Consider the following 26,214-nt stretch of genomic DNA (forward strand, 5'->3'; position numbering starts at 1 on the left):
TAATGGGGAAGACCGCAACTATGAAACAGATACACCTCACATGGCGCGGCGGTGGGCTCCCGCTGCGCCAGTTACAGAGGGCCGATGTGAGAGCTTAGGGAGCGCAGTTGGAGGGTGGGGAAGGCAGGAGAGACCCCCACGAAACTGTGCGGCGCAAAAGAAAAAAAATCCACAGGAGGAGAAAGAGCTCGCAGCCCGGTCCGTGTGGTATAGATCACGGGGCTCTTTTCAAGGTGTTAATCCTTCCGAGTCATGAAGCTTGGCCCCGCAAGTGAAGAGAGAATATGATAATGGCTACCTCTTTAAGTGCCCGGCTAAGAAGAAAAAGTCAACCAGAGTCAATTATTTATTTGTTTACTAATGTCTTCGTTTCAAGGACCGCACAAAGGAGAAGAACAAACAAATAAAAGCAGAAAAGCTTTAGGGGGGTACTTAAGCTTCACAATGCAGCAACATGACAAACTGTGAAAATATGAAGCTTTCCAGGGTAACCATTGGAGAGAGCCTTTTTATGTCATTGTAAATTTTTGGAAGGACCTCCCTCAGTGATTGGCAGAGAGCAGACAGATTTTTCAGATACGCGTGGTTCAGGTTGCCTGCTAAGTAAGCCTGTTTAACGTGCGCTCCTGCAGCATAATCCATTAAAATGTCCCAGCCATGCAATTTAATATTTGTTTGTTTGTGTATATTTATTTATTTGCGCAAATATGCTTACGAAGGTAAAGGTCAGCCCCATGCACAGAACCCACGGTGCACTATATTGAGATCTTTCTCGTTTAGCCAACTCATCCTTGCCCAAGTATCCACAATCCAATTGCCTGCGCACTTCCAAAGAGCCACTGTTTATACAAAGAGGACTGGCAGGAGTTGGGAGGATATTTACTGTAAGACCATAGCAGTGGCCGTCACTACTCACAGTCGTTGGGAGAGACACCCATCGCTGTATGTGAATGGAGAAGGAGAAATCCCCACAAATTTTAAATGTTCCCACTACGACTATATATCATACTTCATTTTTTACTAAAACAACCGAGTACCAATTGTACCATGGCCAATCTATAGTTGAATGAGTGTACATTTAATTTTAATATTTATTAAAAAAGAAAGTAGTTTGTGCTTAAATGTGGATGAGTATTTAAGGTTTTTACATTTCTTACGGGGCTGCCCAGGAGAGAGTAAACACATCAGCGATCATTCAAGGGAGAATGAAGCTAAGGCACCCATCATCTTTAAAATTAGTTACGTAATTTGTGATTTATTAAGGGCTGGCAAGCGACCATTGCTTTTAAATGATTGTAATGGGGAAAATGGGCTAAGTTTTTTACTATGGAACAGTAAAAACAAATCATTGTGATTTCATCTCATACTGGCACATATGTACAACTGCCAAGTGGAGTCATAATTTAATAGAAAATAACCAATATCACTTTGAAAAAGCAGACAATATTGACAAAGAAGTAAATGCAATAGGTAAAATGGCTTCAATGTGGCATGGCAATTTGTGGCCTGCTAGTCTCAGTGTTGCAGATATTTTAAAAAGTATTTGCTTTTGTAACCGATTATTCACAATTCGCTTTTAAAAAAATCCATGCACAGCCCAACACTATCAACTTAAAATATGTTAAGAAAGCAAGGAATCGTATTTTTAAATTGTAAAAAAAAAGCTTTTCACCAACCACTGAAACCAATCATATAAAAAAAATGCCTTCATGTGGTGACATGCTCTGCGCCATTTGACTTGTGACAGACTCTAACGCAGCATAACAGAAGCAGCAGCCTAAAGCAGCAGCGTCGCTAGCAATTAATGTAGCGTGGAGGGCCAAACCTCGCATTGCAAGAGCCTGTCCTCCTGAGGTGACCGGGCCATGAACCCCCCTCCACACACACACACATTTAAATTCAGCGAGATGATATGAAAATTAGAGGCAGACAATGGGGGGTCCCCTAATTGTGCTTTTTACTCTGGACTCTTAAAGGGCTTCTTTTTTCATTTGTGTTTACCAAACCATTATAGGGTTTGCTTGGCTAAATAAGCAGTGCTTATTAGCTTTGGGCCAGGAAAGAAAGGCAGGTCTATGCTATGCAATGAGGCCCATCAATTAATATGCATTTATTATAACTGTTGAAGGTATCATACCATGCAGTGACTTAATTTGCTTTTTCTAAAAAGAAGTCAGGCCACAATGTATATACGTAAATAGAAATGTGCTCTAACACACAACCATTATAGGTAGGGCTGGAACGATTAACCCTATCCCTGGTGATTTTACTTGAATGATCAAAATTCGAGGGTCGTAATTAAATTCAATAAAAATTTTTTACCCCGTGGTGAATGTAAGCACCGGTGTGGCTGTAGTTCTGACATGAACTCAATTTTTTATTGTATTATGTTCTATTTTTATTATTTTATTATTTCCCTTCTACGTGACTTTACCGAAAGAACCAAGAAGATGAATCCCTGCAGTCACGAAAGCTTTAAATCGAAATAAACTCAATAAATACGATGTATATGCATTGAAAAATATAAATTCTTGTACGTGCGATTTGGTGCATTACTGCAAGCTTAATAATCGATATTAATCGATGCAATGTTCCACCCCTAGTTGGTGGTACAAGAAAACAGAAAAAATAATGATGAATACCAAAAAACACAATTGGTGCAGAAAAATCCCAGCTAATCTTTCTGATATGCCTCATTATTGGAATTGGACAAACACCCCTCCTGAAAAGCATTATATCTTCATGACGCATTTAATAATTACACTAAAGCTATTTGTGACATGCACATTTTACGAAATAGACAATAATCATTTGAGGCACGGAGCAAGGACAAACACCCCTCCTGAAAAGCATTATATCTTCATGACGCATTTAATAATTACAATAAAGCTATTTGTGACATGCACATTTTACGAAATAGACAATAATCATTTGAGGCACGGAGCAAGGGCTAGCAGTGGGTTCCCCGTGTATGCCAGCCTGCACCAGTGTGGCAACATCCACTATGGATGCATGCATGACTCAATTAGCATAACCGCTATCGAAGCTAAAATCCCATGTCGCTTTGGATGGAGCCATAATACTGACATTCTAATGAATGACAGCAGGTGTCCCATGGTGATAGGCGAGTCATTCAATGCGCACTACGTTTCTTGGCTTGTCCTTCAAAAAAGGTGGACGCCCAGAGCTACACGTACACTACACCAGGCTGTATCCCATACCCAGGTTGAGATTATTAATAATGGACCCAAAGAAGACGTAAATTGGAACTGAATGAGCCACGGAGACATTCAGGCACATTTTTGTTGGCTGGCAATTTTTTATATTTTTAGCCACAGCTACCCAACAATTCTGTCTAACTGGGGCTGATAATGAAGCACCATTATTTGCGGTCAGTCTGCATTTTTTACAGTAATCAGTTGCAATGTTTGCACAGCAATTAGCAAGGCTATCTAGAATAATTAACCAGTAGTTAACCAAGGCATGCTATTTCCTGAAAAGCTTAAGGAAAGGACCAACGTACAGATGTCGTCGTTTTGGCATGCAGAGAATGATAAAGCATGTAGTGGCACTGACAACACTTGTTCCTACGACTGGCTTCTCTGGCTTATATGCAACAAATTATTTAGCTAAATGGTCGTGACTAATTTCAAGCCGAATTACCTCTACCTTCAGGCTATTTCTTTAATTGTAACGATTCTAAAATAAATATAAAGTTGGCTTGGAATCTAGCATGCATATTTATTTATCTATTCATTTCCTTATTTATTTACAACTTGGATGATAATCACAGTGTGTATTAAGTATTTCAAAGAGGGCGTAATCTGAAAGCATGGTCAATAATAATCACAAGATCCAGGTCAGATTCAACACATTACATAAAATCCGTGATCTGATTCCGTCTGCAAAAGATGTGATTCCGGACATACAGTACCCTGGCGTCTACAAAATAAGTTGCCTCTGTGGTAGTAGTTACATTGGAGAAACCAAACGACATGTCTCGGACCGCATCCGTGAACACAAAGCAGACCTAAAACACGGTAGGACCAACACCTCGGCCGTGGCAGATCTTTGTTATAATTCAGTAGGCTCGCATGACATTGACTTCTCCAAGACAGAGGTTATTTGCAAGCCATCTGGCTACCATGAGAGATTCGTTCATGAGGCTATCCACATATACAAACACAGAGACAATTTCAACCGAGAAGATGGATTCTGGATTAGCAATCATTGGAAGGATTGATAAACCATTTCGGGTCTTAATTGATTGTTCACACTTACGGTGGCTTTCAGACCGCATCCATTAATTTCGTCTCCCCCCTCCTCTTTTCCGAACATAGATGGACTCGTCCATCTGAATAACTGCCAAATCGCTCTCCGTGGTGCCAAGGTTAAAAAAACCCGCCACTTTTTTTCAAATTTTCTTGCCGTGGTTTTCACACCTGATGATGATTGCTTGTGTTGCAGTCGAAACGTCGTGATAATTTTATTGTTTTATATTTTTATTATTTTATTGTTTCCCTTCTACGTGACTTTACCGAAAGAACCAAGAATATGAATCCCTGCAGTCGTGAAAGCTTTAAATCAAAATTTAGACACAAGGTGGTTTTATATTAAAGGTATGTCCCCGTGACATTGGCTAGGATTAACATTTTTTTTAATGTCTTGAAAATGAGGCTATTTAAAGCGAAATCAAGTTATTGATTACGATGTTGTAAACAAATGGGATCACAGTTATTTGTGTCGTACAAGCTAAGAGAACAATACACAATGCAATGCGGTCTACCAAACTTACACGAGCACGCGCTTCCAATACATCTCTGGTACTAATAGATTTTCTAAATAAAGCACTTGCTTGAAATAAAGGTTAAGTAAATCTGACATTTTTCAAAAGTTACAACTGAAATACCCTAATATGACACATGGCAACAATTACAAAAAAAAGTCGAGGGGGTAGTATTACACATTCACATTCGCAGGAAACTTAAAGCGCTGGCCTCGTATTTTTCAAACAATATCTGATTTGGCTTAGGGAAATTTGGTCAAAAACTTAACCTGCAAAGGGGTTGGGACGCACTTTATATATATATTAAAAAACCCTCCATGAATCTACACAGCTGCGCTTTTTGGCATATGCAACACACAACTCGTTTGGCCTGAGAACTTCTGTTTTTTAATGTCAAGTCAAATTTCTAACAATTATTTACCCTCCTACATATTTCTTCGTCAGGATGAAAAAAAAGTTTCACTGACGTGCTTCTAACCAGTGTTTATTATTACCTATCCATCAAGGTGATTTATCTAAATACAAGTGATTCTAATTTCATTGCTCGATAACACACTACTTGCATGTCCTTGTACACCCCTCTATAAATAAAGCGTCGTGACCCAGCAAATTGCCTGGCCATTTGACATTTAAATTCACACTAAATAGGTCCCACTGCAGTTATAGAATTTAGGATAAAATATCTTGTTCATTAAGTTCGGTGAAAAAGTGCAATTTGAATGGCATGCGTAGGTATACTTTCATGAGCAGGGGAAATTGGGTTACAGTTTTCAAGTTACGGTATTTAAAAAAAAAGCATATATATTTGATTTAAATTGAAGAAATAAAAGAATTTCATAAAAATGTTAAAATACCATGTTGATTATTAAATCGTTGGGGGAGCAATATAAATAAACGACGACGATGATGATTATGATGCCACGGCAAAGCGTGCGAGCATCAACAGCACTCGGCCATAACGGCCGCTGTGCTACACAAAACCTTGCTGTACTACCTGAAGTGAACACGAGCTTGCACGGGAACACCTCGCCGAATCGGTGACCTGGAATGTCCCGCATCTTTTCCAACGTACCAAAGGGGCGCCCTTTTCCTCCATTCAGAGTCCAACATGCTTTTCGAGCAGACGGAGAAAGGGAGCCGAGAGGCTACGCGAGGCTACGACCAAATACTTCACACATCTTTGTAGCCAATCAAGCGACTAACACACAGGGCCATGTAAACCAGCTCAGTGAATCATATTCAATGAAAACTGGGCTGACACAGTCTTTTGCTGTCACTGAAGTACACTGCGCTCACCTGTAAAGCTTAAAATTCATGACATTCCACACAAACCCCATTTTTTTACAGCCCCCGTTGGAGCGAGGAAAGAATACCGTCTTGTTATTTGCGGAATTGCAAGAGCAGCATCCGTCATATGCTAAAGGCAATATCAAGAGCGTGATGACCAAGAGGACCATTATGTGGACTAAGCAGATGTTTAGTTCATTTACTTGCGTCTGGTTGGAAGTGGAGCATTTGCTTGGACACATTTTTTGACCAGGAGACGAGCTCCATCTGGTACCACGAACTCGCATAGAATCAAACGTCACGCTGGGCAGATTTTCTGCACGCCGAGTTGAACAATGCTTAGCTACTCGTAAAATACAAAAATACCTAAATCACCATTTACTCAGCTGCCTATTAATGATTTTACCAAGTCAGGATGACTCCATTCTTAGGAACAATACAGAATATTGGCAGGCCCATAAAACACAAAGAGGTGATGTTAAACATATCAGAGCAGTTAGGAAATTGTGTTTAATTTTGTAAACTGAATTTGTTGAGTTGGCCATTACTCGACAGGTTGACATTAATATATAAGGTCATGTAAGACAACGAGCTGGGCAGGATATTATTTTGTTGAAAATTAGTTTTTGGTTTTATTCCATTCAAAGGGCAATCAGTTCATATGGAGGAGCACGGTGGCTTGAGAAGGCATTCATCCAACAATGGATTGACCATGGCTGATGACGACGATGTTTTACTGTTCTGTTTGTGATTTTTAAAGAGATGCAGAATCCATTTAGAAATCTCATATAGCAGCGCATCCCATGTGTCAGAGAATAGTCCATGGAAGAGATCATTCACAGGACTTCTGAAAAAAAAAATTTCCTAGCACAATGGGGACACTCTCATACATTTTGCAGAGACCATTTTTTTTGCATAATTGTCAAACCGGTATCGTTAATTCTCAGAGCTGTACTTTAGCCGAAAGAAGTGCAAAACCAAATTCAAAGCCATGTTTTTGTCTGCTCCATCATTGGCGACTTGGGCGAAGACGATAAATTCACTACATTTAACAACCAGGTTTACAAACAGGCAGCTGCCCTGATTCAAACCCAGGAAATCAGCGGTGCAGAGACTTAGCGCGCTCTGACCTCTGAGCCACCTGGGCCACCTTGCTGGAGCAGAGACGAAAAATTAATTAGCATAGCGACTACAGTGAAGAAGGGGAGGCAATTTTGAAGACAGACCTTGAGCAAACGAGGCATGCCTCGGGGCATCCTGGAGGAATTAATGTGCAACAGAAGCAACCCACTCAAGTTAGGCTAATGCCGGCTTGAACATTCCAAGCGGCATAGATGAGACCACCAATTCATGATGCAATGAGTAGACGTCAGTATCATGTTTATACAGAGGATATTATAATCAGATTGTCATTCACTGACTGGCATCTTCTATATAGGCTAGGGTCATCATCATTAGGCAATGTCTATCCACTGCTGGATGAAGGCTTCTCCACACCGTTGCCACCCATCACGGTCCTGCAATGGCACAAGCCATCTCATTCCTGCACATGAGCCGATTAACTCGCTCTCCATGGTGGTTAACATTCTGCTATAGCTGCCATTCGATGCTTTCTGCTATGGCTGCTGTTCCACCACCAGTCTTGTCCACCAGCTTCAAGTGATGTGTTCTGCCCAAACCCACTTAGCCAGCATGAGGTTTCCAATTCGTATTTCTTCTCTGATCCCCGTGTTCATCTTTCTGTCTCAGTGTAATTCCAAGTATGTATGTCTCTATTATTCGATCTATTTTCTTTATCATTGTCCGTGTTTTTTATTTACTTCACAAGTGGCAATATGCACATCCCAGGGCACACGGCTATGCTGTTTTTCATTACCAAATTCAGTTTCCCAAAAGCACTTTGTTCTGTTTCTTGTTCACCACTGTGTTTCATAAAATGTATCCCAACCCACCCTCAATAATTGCCTAAGGCATACACAGCCTCCGGTATTTTTTTTTACCCGTTTCATCCAATCACCATTGCATCTCCTCTTAAGTTCAAGGCCACCGAACAGCATGATGTTGTATCTCAGCTCTGCATCTTGCGCCGAACAATCAAACAAACTCCAGAACGAAACACCACCGACATCTACAACCACGAAAAAATGATTAATCGCTTCCAAACGCAGAGCGTTGATTAAAACAAAGAGCTGACGCGTAAGCGCACATGGCGGGGGCAAAAAAAAAAAAACCTCATCAAATAATTTCACAAGGAGCGTAGAAGCACGATGTGGCCAAGCACGCACTGCCAGAAACTGAGTGAGAACACACGGCTGGTGTGGCGACATGTCGATGCACGACAATAAGCAAAGGATTACGTGAAGAATCGCAATATTAAGTGAGCTGCATGAGTGACCAAGGCCAGATGCTGTGGACAGAGCTGCCACAAAGGCCGTGTGTGTGTTTTTATCGCACGCAGTCTAGTAGGAGCCAAAGCATGGCTCTTATCTATTTATTTAACATGCATTTTGCCAAGATGGTCTTAGCAAACGGCTTAGGGCCACGCACGTCTTTGCGGATTTAATAGAGAGCATATATCCCAGACGTGAGACATAACAAATAAAGGCGAAATGTGTAACATAACAAACGGCATATGGTCGGTTCGATGTCGCCATCGAGAGAAACATCCACCAAGTTGTATTTTCCTTTCCAAGCGAATTTTAAAATTACCTCGCATTTTTTTCGCCAGAGACAAAATAGCTTTTTACGGAAACTGGACACTGTGGGTCCTTAGGGCAGTTTAATTGCACCTTAATTGCACCAGGTAGACTCTCCTATTAAGACATTTTTAAAGGCAACTCTTGGGGCGGAATGCTGTAACTATGCGACTTTCATTGTGCGGGGGGGGGGGGGGGGGGTGCAGCAGCTGCGATACCCAGTTCTGCCTCAGCACTCCGCTGCAGCATGAAAGCGATTTACGTGCAGTCCAGAGCCAATTTGATGAAGGTACAAAAAAAAAGATTCCTTGAAAAGTCCAGCAGCCATGTGTTTCTCATCAGCGCCGCAAATTAGTGGGGCTCTGCTTAATTAGGGCTGGCCCTGCCTACCTCTGTCCACAGGACTGCTTGAGAAAGGTAAGAGTGTTCCCCCCTTAAAATATTTGGCAGGAGAAAGGAGGTAGATTTTTGGGAATGGGGGTGGAGAAAGGGGGGGGGGCACGGCTGTGTTGGTTTGGGGTGCTGACCCGGTGCCATCTGTTGAGCAATGCCCTCTTTAAGCTTCGGACTTTGCCTCCTTTGTGTCTGCGGGGGCCCATGCCGTTTGCATTTAGTGATATGAATTTACGCTCTCTCCTGCCAACCCCCCGACCCCGCCCCCCACCCACCCCAGGAAAACAATAATCCCACTTTCGTGGAGTTATTGAAGGTCCGCATATGGGGTACCCTCTATCGGCATGTCCATTTAAGCCTTGCTCGATCGAACCATACGCCTCCATGCGAAACAATTGGATAATACAAAGAAAAATATGCAAATAAAATAATAGTGATATGATAAAATAAAAAAAATGTGAGCAGAAATCCTGGATAATTCTTGTTTGTTCAGACTAATTGTATTCGATATCTGTTTAACTTCTGGAGTTTTCAGTAGACATGCCACCCCAGTGAAAGCGCACAAGATAGAAAATGAAAAATCTCCCAACCCGATTTAATAACGCACGAATTACATCAGTCACGCTATGTCTCTCACAAAGTAAATAAACTGCACTGGCTCAAGGAGAAGAAAGCTAAATATTACCTAGACAGAGCAAGCACGCCATCCTCCATTACCACTTCTTGTAACTGTGAGACATTTGTTTATTAAGTGAGCAGCTGGAAAAATGTTGATCTTTTTTCCACCAGCTTCCTCCAGTTTAGTAGCCATGTCACCCTTTTAATCAAAGCCACGCTTGTATCTCGCATTGTGGCCCCGGTGATGTCACGAGGAGGCGGCACACGTCTCTACCTCGCCCCATGATAGGCACCGTCCACACTCTCCGAGTACGCATGGATGCTTAGAATGCCAAAATTACCAGAAGCCAATTGAGCCTCGCACAAATCCTCAGCCTCTCCCCCCCCCATTGCAAACCACATGGCATCATTTTCCTCAAGATTTTTTTATTTTTACGGTCAACAAACTTGTCATGATTGCAGCACAGCTGTAAAAACGGTTAAGACATTGTTATTCTGCTGATTTTAGATGATTCACCGTCACATTGCATGCTCCATCTAAACCTATGAAGCCTTCTGTTTTTTTTATAGATGTATATTTGAGACCTTAGTGTAATCGTATTTGCTAAATAACAAGCAATAACGTCACTCTGGAGATTGATATGTATGACCTAGCATGTTTGCCAGTGCATAAATAAATACACTAATGTGCCAAGACAATACTCTCCTCTAGAGATTTGTTTAGCTAAATATCAAGTTTGTGGACAGCAATGTGTTTCATGTGTATATTTATAATAATGTGACTACAAAAGTATATGGTGTGGGAAATGTTATTGCAATTATTCTCGGAGCACAAATGTTTAGTGCAATAAACCCACCGTCAGATTTCTACAATTGTTTCACACATACATAAAGCAAGTTGCATTTTAATAAAAAGGCTAATTCTGGACAGTAAAGTAGTAACTACTCCTTCAGTTATTACAATTTTACACCAAGGCAGGCTTTAGCCGGGTCGCTCAGAGGTCCAAGAGCCGAGTTGGGACCGCTGACATTCTGTGTTCAAATCCAGGCAGCTGCTCGTCATTAAATAAAGTTCAGAAGAGTAATAAATTGATCATATCGGCCCAGTCAGCAAGGACTTCACAAAAAAACCCCTGATATAGAAAATCGTTTGTCACTCATTTCACTAATAACAAAAAATATAATAATAAAAAATTAAGTTTAACTGTCATATCATGAACATTACTTCCATATATAGTTTCCCTTTACTTGAATGGATTTTGAAGACGGCTCTGTGATATCGACTTCTGTGGGCCATTCTCTGAAGTGAAATGTTGCACTGCTCAGCAGGAGAATCTGAATGGGGCTTTGTATCATCACGTGACACAAATAGCATAATTGTGGATTTTTTTACCAAGTGTAAGAATTTACACCACTGTGGGGTAGCCAATCCGACAAAGTCAACAGCATGCGTTTTGGTGGCACGCTTCACTCACCGGCTTTGATTTTTATTTAGTTGCCAAGCACACGGGATTGACAAGCCGCACGCATCCATCTGTTCTTACGTTATCAAACATTTTTCAGGATTATCTTACTGGGACAGAGAATTTCACAATGCAACAATATCATATGGTTTAGCCTTCACTGTACTTGCGTGTAATGTAAACTGTGCAATTATAGCTGGAATTGTTATTTGAAGTCAGGTTCTGGGCTCAATGGATTCCAACCGTTACGCTTCGCCGCGTAGACAAAACAGGAGGTTTAAATTGTGAACCTTCCCATTGGAACAGGACATTCTAAACAGAGACTGAAGTCCACGAGCCTCCACTACACAATGGACTGAGATTATACCACACACCCACCTGTTCTCAAGCAACCACTGTTTATAGCTACCGTGAAATAAAAAAGACCCGAATGTATCCATGGTGATGGTGAAAGATATCAGTGACATTCTACAAGACAAAATAATACCAAGGACGCCAAGTTTCAACTGATAAGTCACGATAAATACTGGCAAACTGGTTGGCGGAAAAAAAACATAAAAGCTTTGTATGTTTCTTTCTCAGCATCATTTCAATTTTTTACATCAATTGGAAGTGAAGGTTGCATGAGCTAACCCGCCAGTGAGGTCATACCATAGAAGAAACAATGTCTTATAGAATGTATCCTCCCCCTCCCCGACTGTGCCAAAGGAATCCACAAATAATGTTGGATATTATACACATATCTCAAGATGATGGCCAACAGTGTTACCTTAGAGATCCCTACGTAAAATACAAATGTGCTATTTCCTCATACGACTAGTGTGGGGTTTCAATGTTTGGCAGCGCCGTGTGTATATGTAGGTTCAGGATACAATGAACTTTAAGGTAATAAAGAGGGAGGATTAGGTGACACAGGAGAGTTTTTTTTTTTCGTATTGTCCCAAGCTCATTTCGGTTTTTAAGAAATATAGCTACGAAGGTTTGTTTATATCAGATGTCTGCTTTAAAAGTTATTTAATTGTAGGAAAAAATGTTAAATACCACCTAGGCCACACAGCAGAAATGAATGCCTCAGAGAGCCAAGGAAAACACTTGGCGCTCCCCGATGCCAAGCGCTTGGGACGTTGGTGGAAACTTTTCATTTTTCTTCTAACGCCACAGAGCCATTACCACTTTTCTGCGTAACCAGACACACTTGGCGATGTCAGGTTTCCGTTCATTTTTTGTTGTTGTTGCAAAGTTAAGCCTCTGCTATGTTTGCTGCCAGCCTAGATCATGCCATCACTGCAAACTCGGTTACACATGTGCAGCAATGTGATAATAATAAATCGACTTATTAGCTTTTCCTTTCAGTACATAATACAATTTCAATTAAGCTCGAGCAGTCGCATTTAATCATTCTGGAGGTAAATTAATACGTTGACAAAATAGGAGTGGGTATTTTTTTGAAACTTATAACAGCCCACCCACACGCGGACCGGATGACATCTACTGAGGATTCCTGCCGCAGTTAAACTAAAGAGCAGCACGGTGCGCGCGTTGCCACACCGAAGGGTTTGTCACCAGCCAGCCGCGACGAATAGGCCAGCGAGCAGCACCATTTACCTTTCATTATTGGGGCCGCCAGTTTCAACACTTTTCAATTCCCACATCAAGTTCACCTCCCTCTAGCATGTGGATTACGTGTGTGTGGTTTTTTTCCTTCTATTTTTGGTTGGGGAGTGGTCAAGCAGCCAGCCAGGAAACCTTTTCACTGAACCCTGTTCTGTATACCCAATCGCCGCCACATCTAATTTGGGCCAGGAACCTGAAAAAAAAATGGGATATTCATTTACACCAGGAATATGCCTGCTACCGTACACCTTAAATTACATGTTAACATGTTTTTGTAACTATTACTGCCCTTAAGCTTTTTTTTTTTACTGAGGTCGAATGTGGCTAACATGACAAGGGGTTTTCACCATGACCCCAGAGGTCATGTGACGAACACACACTGTGCGCCTTGCCATCCTTGATTTATTATGGGGAAAAAAAATCACGGCGCTTTCTACACTGGAACAGCTGAAAAGGTGATCCCATGGTCTCATACTTCGTTGCTAATGATGTGGATTGGTCAGGCATTTTATTTAGCGAAATCCATTCTAAAGCAACTTGGATTGAAATGGAACAATCACATCACTGCTTCATCTGTGATAATAAAATTAACATTTTTTTAAATGGCCAAACAAACCGTGCAATTTGTACTTTTCATTGCCAATTACATACAAAAATACCTACTATTTTAGTTAAATGCATGTATATCTAGTATGTGTGCTACATCTTAACGGAGACAGTCAATTTCATGCTGGAAGCCTGTAAAATGACACAATAGATGGAATTCATATAAATAAACATATTCACACATGAACGCTAGTCATTCTTAATCCACCAGCAGATGAAGATCTCCCCCACACGATGGTCACCGTGGGCTGGCGAAGATGTTAGCCATGGCTAGGAATCGGGAAAAGGGTTTCTGGGTCTACCGCGCAGTGTGCTAACCACTATGCTTCTGCACCACCCTTACCAAGCACATACATAATCATTAAAGGGCTATAGCTGCACGACCCACAAAGCAACCACATGTTACATAGCCATTTACACACAGGCACGGGGTGGCCTCCATTCATTCCCTAGCGTTCAACAATGGGTGCTCATTTTGGGTTGAATTGACCGGAGGAGAGAGGGTAGTAGTGAGATGGGGGGGGGGGGGAGTGGAGCCTTCACCTGGTGCTCATTTCATGTCGAGCTGACCTTGTGGAGGGAGCCTCACTGGGTGCTCATTTCAGGGTGAATTGACCTGTGGGATGCCCCCACCTGGCACTAATTTCAGATTGATTTGACGACACGGGAGACGCCCCCCGCCCACCTCCCCCGCTGAACCAAACGTTTCAGGCAGAGTTGACCTGGGTGGAGTCCTAGGCAGGTAGGTAGGCACACCTCGTTTCATTGGCAGTCGCGATGAATCCAGGGCTCTGGGAATGCTGCGGCGCATTTTTCACACGTCTTTTTCCATTCATTCCAAGCAGCCAAAGGGGGCACACATTTTTTTGTGTTACCCATACCGAAAGTTCACGAAACATCCACATATGAGTGGATGTTTTTTCTTCTCAGTGCGGCGTAACCATAGCTGTCATTAAGGGACAATCAAAGTCATGTATAATAACACATGCCAGTCGGCGTTGTAATTTGAGTTCTTTTTTTTTTTACCCCCCCCCCCTTTCCTTGCGTTTGGAGAGAGGGGCAAAGCTTCACGCACCGAACACGCACGTGGTCCGGAGTCAGTGACCTCGCTCAGACCACACGTGAGCTTAGCCATGGCCCGGGGATTATTTTAGATTTTCAGCAGCCAGGAAAAAACAGAGCACAGCTGTTGGGCCCCGGAGCTGCTTCTCTGGAGGACTTCTAAAGAAGTACCACATGTTTGGCCGCAGCCCGTTTCTTGGTGTATATGTACTTAGGGTGCACGAGTCATGTTTGACCTCTGCGCGTGCGTGCGTGCGCCTCATATTTATCGTACCGGCTGCGGTGTTGATGAAACGGTTCCGAAATGCAAAGATTTTTAATTGGCTCCCCGACTAAGTCTAGCAGGAAAGAACACTTTACCAGAGAGACATAAAGGGGTTGATAACTTGATAATTTTAAAAAAAGGGAAACTACAAGAAAGCTATTCAGCACAATTAATATTCGCAATATTCATACGTACCTTAAAGTTGTATACGTGTGCCAACTTTTTGTATCTATTTTATTGTCAGGCTTATGGATGTTTTGTGGATAAGTAGCAGAAACTAAATAGGCTTGGGTAAAATAAAACACGTCAATTAATTTAGAGATGTGTTTGATAATATAACTGTAGAAGCACGATATAAGCACACTTCATCGTGGCAGGAAAGGAGGATTTCTCCACAAATCTGGGTGCCGTCCCTCTGATGATGCCGGTTGTAATTACTGGCGAAATGCCGTACTCAGATTGTAAATGTTGTGGATTCGCTCTCCTACACACAACCGGTGTGCTGTACTCGTAAAAAAATTGGCATGTTCTGTTTACGTGACAAACCTAATTGGCTGTCTTGGTGGTGGCGGGTTTCACGACCCAATTATATTTACGTGATCTAACCCAAAGAAACCCTGTATTATGAAGCACACTTCATATAGGCACGGGTCTGATAGAGGTTATATTGCACTGGTGGGATGAAGAAAAGCATACAATTTTGATATAAGCACGGCTGACCATATTCCCAAGCGCTGTGCTTACATCCAGCTTCTACTGCAGTGTGAGTTGTGGTGTAGTGATAAGCACACTGTGCTACTATCAAAATCATCTGGGTTCAACAAAAGTTGTACACAACACTGGCGGCAAACAGTATGTAGACCTGGCCTAGGTGAACTCAGCCTAAAATTTATGTGGTGCAATGTGTCAAGATCCAAGAATGGGCAAACAAAAAAGGGCCTCTGCAGTGAAAGCCTCACGAACTCCTCTTGTGCCATGTGGCCTCAACAGGTGCTCACTAACCATACCAGCTAATCCATACGGCTAAATCAGAAGGGGAAATAAGTAAAATAAATAGACTGTGTGCTGCTGACAGCCGGCCACGAAGAAAACAACATGTTTGTCATCAGTACTGCCTTGTAACAAAAAAAAACCCATCATCAAAAGCCACGGTGAATTCACTGCTGGATGAAGGCCTCTCCAAGCCACCACAAAAAAACCCGTAACAGATTGTTTATGTTTTTTTCGAGATTTGAAGCTTTCGTGACTGCAAAGATTCCTACTCTTTGGTTTTATTCGGTAAAGTCACGTAGGTAAAATAAAATAAAATAATTTTACCTACGTGACTTTACCGAATAAAACCAAAGAGATTCATCTTCTTTGGTTCTTTCGGTAAAGTTACGTAGAATGAGAATAAAATAATAAATTGATCAAATAAAATAACACAATAAAAGAGATAAAAGAGATTGTTTATGTCTTTGACAACAACTGAAGAAGAGGGCCCATTACTTCAAATGTAAGCTTGTCATAATTTTTTTCTGCAATACGGAACGGTTAAGTAGGACCATAGTGAGTGTTTTTAATTTATAAATTACAGATCACTGTCTTTTTTGCATGGTAATAATTGTCGCTGGAAACAACATTCGTCATTGTCTATACTCTGCCTTTGGAAATCTTGCTAGTGCGAGGTATCGTGAGCACATATCTATTACTGAATTAGTTACTGACCTTTCTGCATTGATAGTCATCCCATGGGAAGGCCCTTTATGTATGGGTCATTTGTTCCTATTTTTTATGGTAGCAGAATCTACGGATTGTGAATAATGGTGCCTTCAAGACAGCTGTCACTTTTATAAGAATGACAAAGAAGTTGCGTTATAAAAACACACATGTATGGATAATGTTATTGCTCAGCGATGACTGACGTAATGCTAAAAAAAAAGAAATGCAGTACCACATGTTCCGATGATGTATTATATACCCATCTGAGATTATCAAATTACTTCAGTTACATCCTCTGCTAAGGACATTACAGTCACCAAAACCTTTAAGGTTAACATGCCACATGGCTAGTAGCGCTTCAAGCTGCAATCATAGCACAGCTGCAATCACATTGAGATAACCCAACATTTCGGTACTTCTAAGGAGATTAAACCTCGCAAACATTGTATGTTGAACCCATTTATCCTAAAACTTTGGCAAATCACCATGAATGTGCCTGATCCCATCGGACCTGTGATGCTTAGACAGGGTTGATGACCCTGGTTAGTACTTGGATGGGTGGCCATCAGACCTTGCCAGGGAGTAATAATAACAGGAATAAGATCATAATATTGGGTATTCATTTTTATCGCACAAGGCCATCACAAAGGTGCTATGTTTCACAGGCAGAGTCTCCGGTAATTTCACAGTCGGGGGCCATGTTGCCAAGTTTAATCACAATTGGGTAACTGCAGGTCATTTCTACATTTTCAAGGTGTTGGAGGAGTGGGGGCTGCAAGGTGGCCAGGAGATGACAGGGCTGAGTGTTAGCCCTCTAATGTGTGGGTTTTCTCCAGGCACTCTAATTTCCTTCCGACATGTCAAACATTTACGAATGGTACTGGTCAACATCACAATGCACGAGCCTCCTGACAAAGAGTTTAAGGCTCAAGTGAGGCTTTCCCATTTTTTTCAATGATCATTATTATTAAAGAATGACAGTTTTGACCGGGCAGTTTTTGCTCTGGTGCGCACTGCCAAACAGCCACTTTTGAGAATGCCCTACGTTGTTTCACTTTGAGAGCGGACTTGACTGAAAGGTTTGATTAACAAAGTCAAAAGGTGGAGAGGGAGGTATGAAGAGCACCTGCACACGTTAGGACAATGTGCTTATTTTACAATCGGAGGCCAGGGAGAAGAAACCTCCCCCACATCCCCCCCACCCCAAAAAAAATGGCACATTCCCCTTTATAGGAATGCACACAATAGCACTGCGTCAATAACGTGCTTGCCCGTAGTCAGACACGACCCATGGAGAACAATAGTTCAATTTTAACGTGCAATTTTATTGAGGGACTGTGTGTTGTCTTGGTGTGGTCTGAGACTGTTTTTGTTTTGCTGCCTTGCCCAAGATTGGCATTTGGTGTTGAGATATTAGCAGGAAATGATGTACTTATGCAATTTGTACTCGTATACTTTATTTATTTCGTAATTTGCTCAGCTTTCCTGTACTTTGCACTCCTCAATCGGATTTTGCATTGTTTGTAGTTATAACGTTCTGACAAGCCCCTACTGGATATCTGCGAAGAAGGAGCCGGAATCGGCTCATCAGATTCTTCCAGTCCAAATAAAGATTCTGAAACACGGTCGGCCAGCGCAGGTGCCCTCGAAGCGAGGCAGCGTGCTGTCAAGCAGGAGCAGCGCAGGCCCTTTCAACTCCATCGCTGACCTTTTCAAGTTGCCAGCAATACCGTGGGGGACGGGGGGGGGGGGGTGCGTGGGGGGGCGGCGGTGGTGGTGGTCTTGCGAAGGGCTCGGAGCAGGGCTAAAGCTCGCCGCCACGTCACGGTAACCCCCGAGTAATGGTAACCCCCCCCCATCCTCCGAGTCAAGCTGCGTCGGAATCAACTCACAGCTGGGGCTCAAGCGGCGGAGTAGTTGAAGGGGAGAGGGTACGGACTGACTCTTCCTTTGTTTAGAAAGTGACAGCGGAGTGAACGTTGGCGTGACGCCCACGCAAAGCTGCTCGTTTGCTCAGTGGGGCTTTGGGTTTGTTCAGTGCGGGTTTTTTTTGCCCGGGAGGGGTTAAGAGTGGGAGCTGGACGTGGCTGGGGCAAGAGAGAAGGAAGCCTGTAACAATTTCTAGAGGGGGGAGGGGGGGGGGGGGAAGTACAAAAAAAGTATTCAAATCGCTGTGTTAGATTTCACGTTTTTATACTAACCGTATAAATTACCGAGCACTTAAATGAGTGCAGGGAAAACCCACTGGTAAGCTGCCCGTGGGCTGGTGGGAATTTGGTGCTCTAAATGCAGGCTATTAGATTATGTGATTGTTCACAGGCATATTATGCATTCTATATGTACGATGTGCACATCATGCACGCTGTGAATGTTAACGGAAATTTTTATGTCAACATTTTCAAGAAATGTTTACTTTAAAGCAATTTAACATAGTTGCATGTTAATTACACACCCCAATTTATTCCTTTCAATATTTGATCATTCTAATATGATCAATTACAGCCCTTTGTCAATCCACTTTTGATTAAAGGCTTCCCCACACCATGTCATGCTGCATTAGTCATGGGTGTTGTTTGACCATATTTCACACGAGTCAGTGCGAGTCGGTAAAGGAATACTATTCATTTTTTACTAGGTAAGGCCCACTGAGCTATATAGCCCTTTTTGAGAAGTGACCTGGCTATCATAAATGATAGCCCAACAGTGGCTTATCTAGTGGAAATTTATAGCAGTCAAATACCCGAAAAAAGCATGTTGATTATAAATGTGGGGGGAAAAAACCGGAGGACCCAGAGACAGATCCACGCGACCACGGGAAAAACATGTAAAATCCAAATAAACAGGTGTGAGGGTCGGACTCAAACCGACGACCTCCTGTATGCTATTTTAGGTAGTTAACATCTCGCTCCCGCAATGCCCCAGTTCAGATATCACTCCCCACTGATGGATTTAAAGGCCAGTGCGCTAACCACTGCACCACCAATATCTCTAGAATTGTTGAAAATTGACTCAAAAATATTCTAATGATCCTCATCCTTGATAACTAGTAAGAGCCAGTGATCGAGGCTTAACTGACCGACCACCCAACAATACCCACTGATTGCTATGGCGCAATGCGATGTGAGCAACCGATCAGACAAGATCCGAACTCCATGCCGGCGTCGAATTGCATTGGATCACTCCATTTTGCATGGTCCTATCTGCACCATTCGGGCGGTTACAGAGAACATTAACACTACCATGCTTTTTGGGAATCAGAAACATCTGTGACGCGCGCTTAATGGTGCGGTGCATAGAGCCTCATTGCTAAACAAATGGGCTTTGGTGACGCTCGTGATTTACAGGGAACGGGAGCGGTTAAAGTGCTGAGCTGGCACTGTCGAGATCCTTGGTCCGAATAAAAAAAATCTGCCCTGAGATTATACCATGTTCTAAAGTGAAGCTGGTTGATGGTCTTAGCATCCAGCCACTGTAATGACTGCCTGAAAAAAAATCGCATGAAATATGGGGATTTCACTTAATTTGACTTATTCCAGCTTTCAGAATGAAAAGAGAAATTCAGTTCCATTGAAATGCAGTCAACAATCTTTGAAAGGAATAAAAGGTGTGCCATTAGTGTGGTTGAAAGAAGTTTCGTGAAGCGACTTCAGAAATAGTTAGTTGATTTCATCTTCCAGGGTTATTCTGACCGCAGCATTTATTCTCCACAGAAATTCCAAATGGAAATTTCATCATCTCTTTCAATGCCACTGACTTCAATGTCATGGGGAAGCAATAAACAGAAACAATCATGGTTAGCATCACTGCTAATGCTCGGGCGAGTAATTTCTGCAAAAAATCCCAGTGGCCCTAACACTGAATAAGAAAAGGCGAGTTAATACTCCTTTCCACTGGCACATCTGAGCCAAGCCAATGCGAGACCTTCACGGCATGAGTGTTTTTTTCACTGGATAATTTTAGAGCTGAACCAGAACCAGATTGTAATAATCTGGCCTCAAAAAATGTCTGAACCTGGCTCACGGCCAAGCAGGGCCAGGGGAAAGGACAATGATGTGTTCGTGGTGTGTGACGTCAGTACAATTCAAACAAAGCATCACCACATCTACATGCGTCAGCAGCACTCTGACGTCACGGCTCGGTTCTGCAGTGGAAAAAAAACTGGTGTCTCTCGAGCCGTGCCGGGCTGACTCGGCATGGCCGCACGTCTTGCCTGCACAGTGGAAACATAGGTTACAAGTGAGGGATGTTGTCAGCAAAGCCTGGGAAGGGTGCGGGGTGACTCACTTCATCTCCAGGACCTCCTCCAGCTGCCTCCTGCGCTCGGCACGTAGGTTCGTGAGGTGAGCCTCCTTCTCGGCCAGAGACTGCTGCATGGAGCTCAGCTTGGCTTTGGTGGAGTCCAGCTCCTGCCTGGTCTTCTCCAGTACCCCACCTGTGTCCTGGAGCTATAGGGAGCACGGTGGAACGCACACAAGAAGAAGGCCACAGTGTGCATTATTACAAGCCTATGACAGGGCACTGCAGGTCTGTACCTATTCAAGTAATTACATTTCGATTCATACGAATAGGCCGTCCCTCTGAACACACACACACATCAAATACGGGAAATTGTAATTGGTTATTAGTTATTTATGGAAATTATATGCACATGTAATGATAATATTACATTTAGTTAACAGTGAAAAAACAGGAAGCAATAGAACCGAGATGGTAAAAACGAGAGAAAAAATATATTCTTGAATCCTAACGTGACAAATCATCAAATAGCTCTGGGGGTTAACCGTAACATACATACTCGTATCAGACATCGCCTAAATGTCCTCAAAAGGCCTTTAGACACACACTTTTTCATTTTTTAGTTATAGTTTAAATGCAGGTTTAGCCCTTTACATATTTATGAAGGTGAATCATTACATATAATGCGATTGTCTGCACGATATCTCTCCCATTTCGTGCATTTGCAAATATTTTACACCCATTATGGAATACGTTTTACATCTTTTATGCAGCCATTTGATGGGCATCGGCGTGACTAGCAATTTTACTAAATGCACGCGAGCTGCATGCGTTTCGTGCAAGCTGCATCGCGCGTGCGGTCCATTGTATGCCGTAGCAGACCCACACGTCATCGCGAGCAGTCGGGGCACGCCACCGCTGCACATGGAAATGGGCTCCGCACGAGTTCAAATTCTTCTGATGCCAAAATTCGTGAAAGTTCCCACCTCGCACATTTTTCGAGATCTCAAGTGCGCGATAACAAACAATTTTTTGCTTACAACTAATAGCCCTGAAATCTGTAATAATTAGGGGTGTGTATTCTCTGTGCGTATGCGCGCGTCCGTACGCGCCGCATGCGCGTGTTCGTTTTTTTCTCTCCAAAAAACGAGAGTTCAAACATCTGGTTAAGTCCATGATCAGATAATTTGAGTTCAATTCAGTGCATTTTACACACGTGGACATGCTAAACTGCAAACAGAAGAACAAAAGCCCGACTCTGCGACCTCGTGTTCAGTGACAGGAGAAACGCTCGGCAAGTAAATGCGGCACACCTGGCATTCCGGCACATGACGTAGAATGTGGAAAGCGGAAACAGATTAATAGCGCATGAATAATAAAACGAAAAATAAACAAAACACTGACACTATGGAACTCCCGAAATACTATGGACGAGTAGAAATAAGCAATGTGTGCTCAACCTATGAAACGGATGGCCGAAATTTACTGTTTAATATAAAGCATCCTGAAAATGCATTGTCCATCCTATGAATCTGTAACACGTGGACCACCCTGTACGGTCTATGGGAATACACTTTGCTGTCTAACCAAAGAATTGCATCTCTGCTGAGCCGGGCTACTTTGTGTACACAAGTGGGGATCGGAAAGTCAGTGGCCTAACACAGAAGGCGTTGTAGCACAATCCCTGTAGAATGTGGGCTGCAAATGTTTTGATCGCCTTCATGTGCGTCTGGCATGGGGGGGGGGCTGCTTGACCATACTTCACTACGCTGGTCAGTGCGGTTTTGTAAAGGTGGGAAGAGGCTCGGAACTGGTCCAGATATCGCAGATGTGAGCCGTAGCCGGGAATTGAGCGCAGAAAAGTGCGCAACGCAAAATGCACTTACCATCGTGCCACCATGTTTGACACATTCTTTAGCAAATGTAAATACAGTGATGGCTTTCCGATGAGAAATAAACGCTTGGACTGATTCAATTCCAACCTTTATGGCTTATCAGCATGGTTCTACTACATTGTGGGGACAAAAGAGGGCAGTGCAAAGACATCAATTTTTGTACTGTGATTCTGTGTTCCCACGTCTGCCTTCACCAACCCGCACTGACCGGTGTACTGCACCACACTGGGGCCAGTGTGGGTTTGGTGGGCAGGGGGGGGGGGTGGGCAGGGGTTCAGATATCACTTGCCACTGACAATAACCATGGCCAGGAATAGAACTCAGGTGACCAGGCCCATAGCTTGTTATTTGTGATGTTTCACTTTTTGTCAGCCTGTAACTTTGCACGGCTCTGCAACGCCCACCCCCCCCCCCCCCCCATTTTCCTTACATTGCTTCCTTTTCTCAGCTGTTGCCTTTGCAGTTGTGGGCCTCCAAATTCTTTTGATATCAGATTCATAGCACCCATATTAATATACGGCATTTTTCAAACTGTGATGGAAATCGTGGTGTGCTTTTAACATGCAGTGCTGCATCTTGACACAAGGAAAGTCACAGTTGCGAACAGAACGAACTCAAATCAGACGTAAAACTTGAAAAGCCCAGCGCAGCGTGCTGCCTAAACGCACGCAGAGTCGATTTTTTTTTTACATTTCGCACAGGTGCGCCATTTTGCTGCTGTTTCTCAAATTCAACATTTTTTAAAGAAAAAAACAAAAGTTACAAGCTGTGCATATACTGTATAAGTCAATGTTTCGAGCAACAGGACTGGGTGCTGACTGATTTTCATTCTACCGCAAGTTTTTTTTCATGCCAACACAAAAGACCCATGTGATGCCGCGGAGCAGAACACGTCAATCACGGGCGCCGCGACTTGCCGCCTTATGGCAGCTGCCAGTAATAATGATGCATTATGGGTAGGGCTACAATTGCAGAGTGGCACGCAGTTTACTTTTCATGCAAAGTTTATGCACTTTTTTTTTTAGCTCCCCTCGGGTTCACAATGCAGCGAACGCGCCCGAGTCCTGGGAAACGCCTCCCAGTGTGTGTTGCTCATCAAATACGGCGAAAACTGCAACAAAAAATGTTTTTCCTGGCCGCAAAACATACATCTTCTCTGTTTAATTAAACGTGCAATTTCAGCAATAACACAACTTGAGGCGGTGAAAAAGCAACAAAAAAATAACAAGTTTGGCTTTCTCAGCGGATGTGTCCGGTGCTAGTTTTGGCCAACTTCGCATAGTTGCAGGTTACACTAAGCAAACCAAAAGGGCCCTTCGTTTTTGTAATTCCCGCATACTCTCAGGCCGGGGTGACTTTACTATCCTCATTTTGCCCCAACCAATAACCGTAACGGGCTTCTGTGCCATCAGCTGTATCGCAGGCCTCTTAGCACAGACAGGCCTGGTTCGTGTAATCTTTCCTAAACGTGTGCTTTGCTCATCTTTTTCCCCCCCCTCTCTCAATCTCATGGCAGGGAAAATACACGGTTAAACATGAAACATAACACCCGACTGAAACAGAGCCTGGCCATCGCTGTGCAAGGATTACACTATTGTCGTTAGTGACGGGTAATTATGTTTTCCAGGCTGAAACCAGGCAGAGTTTTAAAACTGTCCCAATGCTCTCGCTCCTTGAGCATGGGTAAAGTTTGCTGAACGGGGCGAAGAAATGCAGCCACTTCTAAAATAACGCACGTCAAACTGTGTGATCACCTTCCACCTACTTTCGTGTGTTCGCTGTGCAGGCATTACATTATAACGAGAGGTTGGAAGGTTGCCAACGTTCTCTCTAGAAAAAGAACAAAATACCCAGAAAAATGGTCACCACACATGTCCAAGAAAATTTTAGGCCCTTTCACTCGTAGAACAAGGATGAAAAATGAATCTGCTTTGCTCTTGCAGCATTAATAATATATTTGCGGTAAAAATATATGCGCGAATAAAAAGTTTTTAAACCACACAATACAGGAAAGCAATAGTTCTCAATATGTCACGCACTGTTACCTAAAATGCCACACCATGTATCAATATTAATGGCAACGTTGAATTCGGTTGCAACGGAGGTCTTAACTCGGGCCGTTGGACGAGCATATTCAAAATATACCCGTTGTCACACGTTTTCAGAGTATAACACATTGAATGTAATTAAGTTTTTCTTCTTATATTCACAAAAGATGAATTATTGTAAAATGTGCAGCATCCCTTTGTTTCGAAAATACAGGCTTCCTCTTCGGTCGTTTTGTAAAATTGATGTATACTGAACTATTTCCGACAACATAACTCAACGTAGCCAATGGGCAGGGAAAGAAATTAAATGTTTGTTCAGCTTCTTCTTCAGAGGAAACACACAATGAAACACTTTACCCCCAGGCATTGCAATGCCATGTATCCTGTGGAAATACAAATGTTTGCAAAGGTGTTGCTGATTATTGCTTAATAACCTATACATTTTAGCTTACCGATGGGCAAGGTAATATTGGAAATTGTACACCGATGAGCAACATCAAAAGGTTTAACATGTTGGCAAAAAATCGGCCTTGGCACATATTGAAGGATTGATGCACTGTGGGATATGAGAGTATAACGTTACATATTTGCAAGCACATCGCTTACATGGCCCTATGGGGACGCAAGTGTGACCCATCGCCCCCACCAGGGAAGTTTTAAATTTGACTTAATAATGTTTAGTGGTTATTGCACTGACGATTATCACTATGCGACTGGCAATTAGCTTTCCAGAGAGCAACATTATCGGCTTCATCCCAGTCGGATGTTTCTCGATAGCGTCCACTGAACAGAGGGCACAAGCTGGAAGATGTGAAATTATAAAACTTCAGGACTTTTTTTTTAATTAACTGTCAACGCAATGGAAATCGGAGGACAACAACATCACTTTTAAATACAACCTTTTGTGATTCTTTAACATTTTTCTGAAAACAGCTGGAGGGTTGCAAGTCAAGTTTAAACAGAAGAGCATCGTCTGCCAATTCGTCAATTGGTTTTATTTCCTTATAGTAGTATAAGGGCATGTATTCTTTTTTTGCTTTAGGAGAAGCAAAAAAAGCCAGCGAGTAAGTTTACCACTACGGAGGCCCCTTCACCTCGAAGGGTGCACACACCTCAAGCAAAATGCTGGAAACTGTTTGTAAAGAAAACAGCTTGAGTTAAAGGCTAACCTGCTGTCAGGAATGGACCTGAAAGAGGTCCTTTCTGACACCCAATATGGACAGATCTTAGGATCGCTGCTGGCACAGAATTGTTTGGGACAACAAACCTTATACCAGGAAATAAGTGCTAAATATCCCTTTTGAAATGCAATAGGCTTAGGCACAGAATGGCCTGAAAAGACCGGTAACAGCCAGAGTCAAAGGTGTTACTCCTCTGAACAGATACTCGGGATTAAGTAACACTGCCGTTTTCCTTGGAGGGAGGATATATTGAACAACACTGGTCTATAATAGCCTCAATGTGCATTCTTTCCCCCGTTGTCATGCTCCACGCTAAGGCGCCAGGCCAAGCCAAACTGTGGCTTTTGGCGAGTTCACGAATGC

At 42.7% G+C, this 26,214-nt stretch overlaps 1 protein-coding gene across 9 annotated transcripts in view; it reads right to left on the minus strand.

Moving 5' to 3' along the window:
• The window catches only part of LOC116949346 (ERC protein 2-like), a 176,894-nt gene that overhangs the window by 55,961 nt on the left and 94,719 nt on the right, over positions 1-26,214 (minus strand). For 8 of the 9 annotated variants that reach the window (XM_076072069.1, XM_076072068.1, XM_076072070.1 and 5 more), the window contains one exon: positions 20,776-20,936. In XM_076072069.1, coding sequence (XP_075928184.1) covers positions 20,776-20,936 — 161 coding nt within the window. Of the gene's footprint in view, positions 1-12,968; positions 18,613-20,775; positions 20,937-26,214 lie in introns of those variants that run through there. The other variant, XM_076072075.1, reaches the window with a different exon arrangement.

The sequence above is a fragment of the Petromyzon marinus genome, chromosome 36 (assembly GCF_048934315.1).
Source record: "Petromyzon marinus isolate PM22_M1 ecotype Great Lakes invasive population chromosome 36, UKy_Petmar_22M1.pri1.0, whole genome shotgun sequence".
Taxonomy (NCBI): Eukaryota; Metazoa; Chordata; class Hyperoartia; order Petromyzontiformes; family Petromyzontidae; genus Petromyzon; species Petromyzon marinus.